Raw genomic sequence first — 10,308 nt, 5'->3', positions numbered from 1 at the left:
AGTGAGATGGGGAGAGGACAGGTTTCCTGGGATAGGGGTTCTAATCCTGTCACAAGGACTCTGTTCTTAACTTTTGCCCAACTCCAGTCACCACCCGCAGACTGTACCCCACATTTCAGGGTAGGACTTCAACACAGGCGCACTCTGAAGGTGTGCGAACGCACAGTCCACAGCTCAACCTGACGTTGTGGGAAAAGACGCAGGGCGAGTGCTCCATCTCCTTGGTTAACTTTCAAGGAAACTTTTTTAAACAACAATCTCAGTTTTGTTTAAAAGTGTAACTTACATATGTACATACCCACAGTGGGAGGTAACCAAATGCTAACAGTAGTGAAAGTCTAGCATTGCCAGCCAAAGGGGCATCATTGGATGGGTTTTATTTCAAGAATTTCTCTTCTGTATTTGTGAAGCTTTCTGGGATGAACCTGAAGAACTAGGGGAAAGTGTCACTTTAAGATACAGGAAAATCAATGTTGTAAAAAATACCTCATTGTTTTCAAAGGAAACCACGTTCACGGTGTTCACACTTCTCACATTCTTCACTGTCGACAGAAAGCAGACTACTGTTTCTTATTTGCTTTTGTGAGTTCTTTCTAGCTGAATTCTGCTTATTTACATTATCTTCATTGGTTTTCTTTCTTTCATTCTTTCTTTCTTTCCTTCTTTTCTTCCTGGAGCTTGCTGTTTAAACCTGAACACTTTTCAACTGAGGAACGCTTACCTGGTTTTTGATACCTGATTGTTCCGTCAGTTGGAGATCATCTGCTTTGGCAGCCTCTATCTCTGCTTTAATTTTCATGACTTCTTCAGCTGCTAGATCTCCTTTTTTTTTTTTTTTGGTTTTTTTTTTTTTTGGTTTTTCGAGACAGGGTTTCTCTGTGGTTTTGGAGCCTGTCCTGGAACTAGCTCTGTAGACCAAGCTGGTCTTGAACTCACAGAGATCTGCCTGCCTCTGCCTCCCAAGTGCTGGGATTAAAGGCGTGCACCACCACCGCCTGGCTAGATCTCCCTTTTTAAAACCACTACTTGAGGCTGCTCATCTTCTTTGTCGCTGTGATCCCCATCATCATCTGAGAGCTGAGGCTGGATTTTCTTGGTCTCTACAGTGGGGCCTTCCTTGAGGCGGGACAGGAAGGCGGGTTCAGTGGGGAGCACATATGACACCTGGTTCCGCTTGCTCATGGCAGTTCTCCTTTCAAGGAAATTTTAATGAAGAAAGTAGATTTGGTACTTAAGTTGACTGTGGTGGCTCATACCAATAATCCCAGCATTCAGGGTGTGGAGGCAGGAGGATGTCTAATTTGAGAACAGCCTCACTGCCTAACAAGATCCTGAATAAGAAAATATGTGCAGACTGTTTGAGAGGCATATCAAAAAATTGCAATGTGTAGATTTGTAGGAAGTCTCGATTACATAAACATATTGTAAAATATTTCCGAGACAGTTGAGGAAAGTTCAACATATGCTGAACATTGACAGTAAGATGTGAGAGAACATTGCAGTTTTCTTGTAAAAAGCGTTGGCCATTAGATCTTACACAGTGAGATAACTATGGAATACATGAAGTCAAGGCGTCCAGTCAGGAAGGTGTGGGAAGCCAACAGACGAGCATGGTTGGCCATGAGCTGCTTCAGCTGTTGAACCCGGGAAATGGTGGAAGGGGATTCATGCTCCCTCCTGTCTAGCTGAAAATGAGGGTCAATATACAATAAGCTGCATACAAAACTCTATAGCTCCAGCTTGTCAGGGGCCTGAGGAAGGAGGATTACTTGAATCTAGAAGTTTGAGGACAACCGGACAAAACAGTGTGGCTTTCTTTAGAAAGCACAGAAACGACATTGGTTAGGAAACTCAGTATTTCAGGGCATGGAGATGGGATTAAAGGAAATGAGATTACATGCATGTGTACACACGCATAAACACACACACACACACACACACACACACACGATGATGTCTTAAGTGCCCAAGCTGGCTTAGCTTTACACTCACTAGGTAGCCCAGGCTACCCTTGAACTGTGCTACTCCTCCTGCTTTAGCCTCCCAAGCGCACACATTACATATCTCTACACCCCCACACCAGATGAGCTAACATTTTAAAGGCCCAATTCCCAGTTTTCTGAGGATCTAACCAAAGCTTTCTTTCTGTTTTTATAGGTTGGGTGAAATGTATTTTAATTATGAAACAAAATGTGCCTTACAAGCGCTTCAGGAAGAGAAGCCGGAGCTGACTGTTGTCTTTGAGCCTTCTTGGTAGGCGTGGGCACAGGACTGCCAGGTGCCACAGTCCTGCTCCGTGCCCTAGTGCACACCATTCTTCAGGGTTGTCAGACCTGCCTCCACCATCAGGACCACGGCCAGGGCTCTCCTAGCTCAGGGTCTGCAGCAAAGGCTCCTGTGGGAGCCAAGGATGTTTCCCCGGTGAAGACACTGGTAATGCGAAGATGGCAGAGGATGCGGCTCCATCACGTCCTCAGCTGGCAAGGTGTTCCCTCTTGGTGACCTCATGGAACGCACTCACAGAAACATTCGGTCCTTTCCTCCGCTCATGCTGGTTTTTTTCCTTCTCCCACGTCTCCCCCCTTGTTTTCTTTACATTTGTCCGTATCCTTGTTCTTGGTCTTTTGTTAACTGACTGTACCATGTAAGTAGGTGGCTGTGTGCTAGATGGTGAGTTTGTGGTAACTACTCATTTTTTTTTACCTTTTAATAGTTATATTTTTTATTTAGCTACACAAAAGTCCAGAGATGTATAAAAATCCATTTTGTATTTATTGTATGCATGTACTACTTTCTTAATTTAAAAATGTACCTAGAATTCTTTTAAGTTATTTGTCCAAACTTCTAAAAATAAATCACTTTACATACTTAAAATATCTCTTTTTTGTTTTTGTCTTTCAAGACAGGGTTTCTCTGTGTCGCTTTGGAGTCTGTCCTAGAATTTGCTCCAGGCTGGCCTCAAACTTACAGAGATCCACCTGCCTCTGCCTCCTGAGTGTTGGGATTAAAGGCGTGTGCCACCACCACCTGGCGGGAACAACTTTTAAACAATACAGCATTGTCCAGAGTGGAAATATTGTTTAATACTGTCCAGTGGACTCTCCAGACCTTTGCTATGGAAATGGGGTTGGTGAACTGTTAGTATAGGAGATTATGCAAGGGCAGAGCAACCATGCCACTAAACACTCTCTTTGGATAAACTGACTTTAAAAAATACCCACTTTTCCCCCTTGAACTTCAGGTCCTCACTCCACCTCGCCAGTGCTGGTATTGCAGGCTTGTCACGAGGTTTACGTGACGCTGGAGCTCAAACCCAGTTGTGGATGCTTGGTGAGCATCGCACCAACTGAGCTATAGCTTCCTAGAGAGACTAACTTAATAAAGAAAACTGTGCACTGCAAAAATCAGTGCAAACTCTTTGCCGACTTAGGAGTGTGTGTGTGTGTGTGTATGTGTTTGTGTGTGCGTGCGCATGCAGTAGCATCAGCAGCAGCAGTAATGCTGGTGATTGGATGCTAGTATTGAGTTGTATGTACCCCAAGCCTCAGTCTAGGACTTTGAATATTTATCTACATATTAGCTTTCTGTATCATAGTAACCTGAATTGTTTCACATTGCCTCACTGTTGTCAAAATTTGATACACGTTATCAAAATCCACTTTTTAATTTCTATTACATATCAGTTTGTTATGTAAACATGTTTTAATTTACTTGTGAGTTGAATCACTTAAATACTTTATAACTCTAAGTAAAAGAAGTTCTCAGGATTTGAAAAATGGCTCAGTGGTTAAGAGCACTGGCTGCTTTTCCAGAGGTCCTGGGTTCATTACCCAGCACTCACAAGGTGGCTCACAACTGTCTGTAACTCCAGTTTCAGAGGACCCTCTTTAACCTCCATAGGCAAGCATCCATAAAATAAATGTTTTTAAAAATCCTCTATGACATTTTTTAAAATCTTGTGACATTGCATAGGGATCCCTATTGCTCCAGGCACCGTGACAGCCCATGCCAACACCCAGTACTTGAGAATAATGACTATTTATTATATTTCATCTTCGAGGACCCATGAATTTGTTCAGGTTCTGGGGGATTATCTGGTTAGAGGATCCAGCTCCATTCAAGAGTTGGAAAGCTGGCTGGACTGGTTCACATGGCGCTTCGTTTGTAATCTCCCCAGCATAGTTGGTCTTAGAGATAACAGACTTCTCGGGAACTCAGGGTACCCAGGACTATCACCTTCATTTGTAATCTCCCCAGCATGCTTGGTCTTAGAGATAACAGACTTCTTGGGAATTCGGGGTACCCAGGATTATCACCTTTGTTTGTAATCTCCCCAGCATGGTTGGTTGTAGAGACAACAGACTTCTTGATAACTCGGGGTACCCAGGACTATCACCTTCATTTGTAATCTCCCCAGCATGCTTGGTCTTAGAGATAACAGACTTCTCGGGAATTCGGGGTACCCAGGATTATCACCTTTGTTTGTAATCTCCCCAGCATGGTCGGTCTTACAGATAATGGACTTCTTGGTAACTCGGGGTACCTGGGACTATCACTAAAAGTTGCCAGGTAACTTACAACCTTTTCCAGGAAGATCTAAAGAATCTCTCACCGAGGTCTAGTGGCCGAGCAAGTTGTTAAACCTAGCCTTCACAAAGTAAAGAGAATATGAGATTGACAATTAGCACATCTGTTTTGGGAAACATAATTCTCAACACCCAAAAGTGTCCTAGAGTTAGAGCAAATCATTGTATTAATAGATTCTCTGGCTATCTTTTTGGGTGATTCTTACCATGTTGATTTATTAATTTTGGCTCGAATTTGTAGCATTGATTATGGACTCTTTTATGCTATTCTGTGATAGCTCTATGAAAATCCGTTGGAAAAAACACCGTCTTCCTGAATCCGGGGCAGTCATTATGGTTCGCATTTCTTAATCAACTTTTTTTTTCAGCTCTGTGACTTGCATTTAATCTTTTCCTTTACTGCTAGATAATTTTCTTCTTTTCCTGATTTTCATCCACTTGTTGTTAATTTACTAGGCTTGGTTGCATTACATTGAGGCAGCAGGGCAGAAACAAAGAATTAAGTATAAAAGGATCAGGCAAGGTGCTGGAGGGATGGCTCTGTGGCTGAGAGTGCCCGCTGCTCTTGCAGAGGACTTGAGTTCAGTCCCAGCTCTGATGCCCTCTCTGGCCTCTGTGAGCAACTGCACTCACACACACATGCCCCTCTCCCCAGATATACACATAATTTAAAATCAAATATTTTTTAATAAATTTATTTATTTATTAAGGATTTCTGCCTCCTCCCCGCCACCGCCTCCCATTTTCTTCCCCCTCCCCCCGATCAAGTTCCCCTCCCTCATCAGCTTGAAGAGCAATCAGGGTTCCCTGACCTGCGGGAAGTCCAAGGACCACCCACCTCCATCCAGGTCTAGTAAGGTGAGCATCTAAACTGCCTAGGCTCCCCCAAAGCCAGTACGTGCAGTAGGATCAAAAACCCACTGCCATTGTTCTTGAGTTCTCAGTATTCCTCATTGTCTGCTATGTTCAGCTAGTCCAGTTTTATCCCATGCTTTTTCAGACCCAGGCCAGCAAAAAAAAAAATCTTCCAGAACGGTTTAATAAAAAGAAAAGAAAAGAAAAGCAAATACAAATAAATATAAGGTACTTGCAATAGCTCCGTTCCAAGGGCAGCCAGTAGGGTGTTTGTGAGCATCTCGGTTTCCTTGGCTACCAGAACTCTATAATAATTAGAGCCATTACTGTGGCCTTTAACAATTGATTATTATATGGAAAGAGAAATTGGAAAAGGGACCATGTCATGAGGATCAGTATCATACAGATCGGTACTTACATACACTCACTAGATCTCCAACATCACAGACGCTTTCTACAAATGGTGGCTATAATAATCACCTTCAACATGTTCTTTATGTGCTTCTGGGGACCCAAACCAGGGCCAGGATATGCACCAGCTCTATTGCTGAGCTAAGCATCTCCAAACTAAGCTCTTGAATGTTTTATGTGACGCTTTATTGTCTCTAACATTGATCATATTTGTTGCCGTATTCTCCACGGGAATATGCCCACCTGTAAGGTGAGAGGTTAGAGCTATCTGTTTCCATCCATGCTCCCTAAGCGGGAGTCTTCTAGGCCCATAGCAGAAAGACAGTTCTCGGTCAGCGGTGGGAAAGCTTTCTATAAAGGCAGTCTGAAGCCAGGAAGAAGAAAATCATCTATAGTTAGAAAAGAAAAATGCAGTCATGTCTTTCTTGTGACATTTTGGGAAAATACTATATTTATCAGGATAAAGAATAGATAGATGTTTATTATAGGTAAGACTGTGTGTCAGGTTCACATTGTGCACATCTGGAGTGACTGCAAAGGAAGAAAGAGGCTTAAAAAGATATAGATGGGAAACAGGGGAAGAAATACAGGAAGAAGAAGAAAGGAAAGAGCTAGGAAATCAGGAGCCCACGTACTGGTGAACACCAGGTCATTTACATAATTCTTGAAGCTATATGGCTTCTTAGGATTGTGTTTTGAGAATAACCTTACTCTTAGATGTGCAACATTAACCATTATCATCACATAGAAGGTGAAATATTTTGGGATGGAGTGTGTGTGTGTGTTTTATGCTTTCAAATTTCTCAAAGATCCTATAGTTCCAAACATTTCCCTCAGTTCTAGGAGTTGAGCTCAGGACCTCACACATGCCAAGCAAGGGCTCTGCCGCTGAGCTATAGCCCCATCCGAGTTCTTGCTCAGGGTTCTGCAGTTTATGTAGCTTGTCCCAGGTCGGAGCTTCACCTCCCACACAGCCTCCCAGTCCTCGCCAGGAGTCTTCCGAGTGCTCCCTTCACGTCCTTATTCCTCAAGGTGTAGATGAAAGGGTTGAGAGTGGGCGTGATTATGGAGTAGAAGAGGGAGATAAACTTGCCCTGCTCCTGAGAGTAACTGGAGGGAGGCTGCAGGTACATGTAGATGGCAGGAAGGTAGAAAAGAGAAACCACCACCAAGTGGGAGGAGCAAGTCCCGATGGCCTTGTGCCGCCCCCTGGAGGACCGGATCCTCAGCACCGCCCGAGCAATGAAGCCATAGGAGAGAAGGATGAGGGCCAGAGGGACCAGCACGAAGAAGGCCACCAGCACGGCCAGTGTGACATCATTCACTGTGGTATCGGCACAGGACAGCTTGATCATGGCTGGCACCTCACAGAAGAAGTTATTTAGTACCTGCTGCCCGCAGAAAGGCAACTTCACTGTCAGGATGACCTGAACGAGGGAGTTGCCAAAACCACTGAGCCAGGCCGTAGCCACCAGCTGCTGGCAGAGCGGGCGGTGCATGATAAGGGCATACCGGAGCGGCTCACAGATGGCCACGTAGCGGTCCAGGGCCATGGCGGCCAAGACAATGCACTCGGTGCAGCCCAGCCAGTGGAAAATGGCGTACTGCACGGTGCAGCCTCCATAACTGATGGTCTTCCGGGAACTGCCCATGTTGACCAGCATCTGAGGGACGGTGGTGGTGGTGTAGCAGAGGTCCAGAAAGGACAGGTGGCTAAGGAAAATGTACATAGGGCTGTGAAGCTGGGGATCCAGCTGGGAGACCAGGATAATGGAGATGTTTCCCAGCATAGCCAGAACGTAAGACCCCAGCAGCACTACAAAGAGTGGGAGCTCCAGCCATGGCCTGTCAGAAATGCCCAGGAGAATGAAGTCCTTTGGGGGGTCCCAGAAGTAGCTCTGGTTGTCACTTCTCATGCTGAGGCATCTTCTGGCAGCTGTCACGAGTCAGGAGAGTTTGAATGAGTCAGTGATTTCCTCATTCCATGTCTGCTCTTCCTCAGGCTGATGCCGTCTGCCTGCCCCCTTACTCTGCAGAGACCCCTGGACGGGGAGTGAGGGCAGCAGTATATACATCTCACCCCACTCCTGCTCTAACCACCAAGCCAGCCAGCCTTTCCAAACTTCAACTCCTGCATCTGTTACCATGGGAGAGGGAAGGAGGCCTGCGTCAGCTGCAGATATCGGAGAAGATAGAGGCTCACATGCTAGAGTTCCACACAGATGTAGGTTTCATTCGAATCCGGTCATGACTACCACAGCTCCCACTGTCACGGCAATGTTTGATCCCTCTACAAACACACTGACGGGCAGGGGTCCACTTTCTGCAGCTTTTTCATTTTGTCTTCTGAAGATAGTGGTATGGTAGAACAATGAGAGGACACAGGGCAGGAAGACAGGCTTTGTAAGCAGGGAGGGACTCTCTTGATAAGATCACTGCCTTCTCTCCTCTGGTGACTGACACCTGGCCCCATGGCTGTGAGGCTATATAGTCTGGCTCTCAGGACTTCGGAAGCCCTTGTCCTATAACTGCTCACAATGGCAGCCCTATCACCTATGTAAGCAGAAAAAATAGCAGGGTCCCAGGCTCTCTGAATCCTGGAGTAGCCAAGAGATATGATACATTAGCTCCTAATTTGTTCCTGATCCCTAATGAGACCCAAGAGAACGCAGTTGTGAAGAAAAACATGGAAGAAAAAAAATGGAATTGTTTGACAAAAGACCAGAATGGTTGGTGGGGGGACACTACCCTACTGCCAGTTTGATTTCTGGGTGCCACCACTAGCAGGGAACACGTGAGCTGCTGTCACTGATTCATGGGGCTGAAGTAGGAAACAAAGTGAAATTCGGCAGTTGGGGATTGGTTCCAGTAAGCCCCTGAGTGCCTGGGGACCCGAATCATCTGGAAAAACCCCTTCCGATGGCAACCAAAGATGCTTCACGGACTAACGCCCCTCTGTGTGCGGGTGCCATAAGGGCTAAGGCTCTCTGCCTCACGACTGCTGATAACTGTGCTAGCTCGTGATGGCGCTCTGGTGCTGGGGAGACATTCGTCATCTACGTGCCAGGAGAAGAGTCATCTTTTTACTTCCTACCCATTTCTGTTTCCATTGTCTGTAACTATTTCAAACACAGAGTTCTTGCCACTTACACAGCATCCCCTCTTAAAAATCCCCACTCTCCGAGCGTTCCTAATATTTTCTCTAATAGCATTGGTTGGAGTGCTCAACTCTTGAATCTGTGGTCTCCATTCCTTTCTGCCTGCAAGACCTGATCCCAGGGTCATGGCAGTTTGCAGCTGCAGCCATGACAGCCTGCTACCTGGCCTCCTGCAGGGTCCTTCTAAAGTTCCAGCTCCCTGGGCTTCCCCAAGGACATATGCCTTTGAGTTTATGACAGGGATGCAATGCTTCAGAATAAAACTGAAAATCAATCTCACACGTAGGTAATTTACAGAATATTCATCTTAATTCTTGAGGTGTTCTGTCCACACACCCAAAAATTAATGGAGGTCTCTTCAATCTAGATGTTGCTGCAAACACATCTCTTCCAGATGTAATACCAAGTAACTTTGCTGTTATTTGAAAACAACCCAAACCCTAAAGTTTAGATAGATAAGTGCCAAATTCCTCTACTCTGCATACACTTTCCAAACTAATGTTCTTTACCTTGTGTTCCCAGTAGGCTTGTGAAACACTATTATTGCATGGCTCTATCAAAAATCCTTGAAAGCACTAACTTCAGAGAGCAGGATTTATCTCTCTAGGGAGCTCTGGAACTCCGTTTCAACACACTGAGCTATGAAAGGGCATAGCACATTTTAAAAACCCAGGTTTTAAGGCTCACCCTGGAGACCGAGGCTAGATTCATCTTCATTCATGGTGGTAGTGGTGGGATCACAGTCCTATGGTGTCCGTGGCAGCATTCTTGGGGGCAAAACAGCTGAGTTTCAGGCTACCACTTATTCTTAGCCATCTCTCTCTTTCACTCCGGTCTCTACGCATTTAGGCCTCTGCATTTCCTGGCTCTCCAGGAATGCGGCTATCCGGTCACTATTGCACCAACACATGCCCTGTGGTCTCAAGTGTTCTCTGAGATTCAAGTTCCCTCCCAGGGTAAGCACATTAATTTCCATATCTGGCATAGTCACACTGGAGCAGAGTTCTTCTAGATCTGTGCCTCTGGTTGTGATTTTGTGTGTCCCCACCCCCACTGCCTGACATTGTGAAACATCAGCTATCAATCATGCTTCCAACTGCAATCCATACTTTTCCTCTTAATCCACAGTGACTTCTCCCTGGCCACCATGACTCAGAAGCATCCAGGTCACTTCTAACGAGGTCCTACTCATTTTCACTTCCAGCCGTGATCTTGTGTTATTGGTTCTACCTGCACAAGGCTGGCGTGCACTGTCTGATCTTCCTCTCTGTCCTGGAAAGTCATGCCTGTCTCGACCT

At 45.4% G+C, this 10,308-nt stretch overlaps 2 protein-coding genes and 1 pseudogene across 2 annotated transcripts in view; 1 reads left to right on the top strand and 2 right to left on the bottom strand.

Moving 5' to 3' along the window:
* Nlrp3 (NLR family pyrin domain containing 3) overlaps nucleotides 1-2,740 on the top strand; it is a 26,035-nt gene extending 23,295 nt beyond the window's left edge. The window contains exon 10 of the mRNA XM_005349971.2: nucleotides 2,158-2,740. Coding sequence (XP_005350028.1) covers nucleotides 2,158-2,257 — 100 coding nt within the window. The 3' untranslated portion in view covers nucleotides 2,258-2,740. The remainder of the gene's footprint in view (nucleotides 1-2,157) is intronic.
* LOC101996965 lies at nucleotides 497-1,182 on the bottom strand (annotated as a pseudogene).
* Nucleotides 2,741-6,811: 4,071 nt separating the features above from the next.
* LOC101983134 (olfactory receptor 2B11) lies at nucleotides 6,812-7,768 on the bottom strand. Its single transcript, XM_013347137.2, has one exon. It carries the CDS (start codon nucleotides 7,766-7,768, stop codon nucleotides 6,812-6,814), a length of 957 nt encoding a protein of 318 aa, XP_013202591.1.
* Between the last annotated feature and the right edge of the window lie 2,540 nt (nucleotides 7,769-10,308).

Source organism: Microtus ochrogaster, chromosome 7, assembly GCF_000317375.1.
Source record: "Microtus ochrogaster isolate Prairie Vole_2 chromosome 7, MicOch1.0, whole genome shotgun sequence".
Classification (NCBI taxonomy): domain Eukaryota; kingdom Metazoa; phylum Chordata; class Mammalia; order Rodentia; family Cricetidae; genus Microtus; species Microtus ochrogaster.
This window is presented reverse-complemented; position numbering and strand designations above follow the sequence as displayed.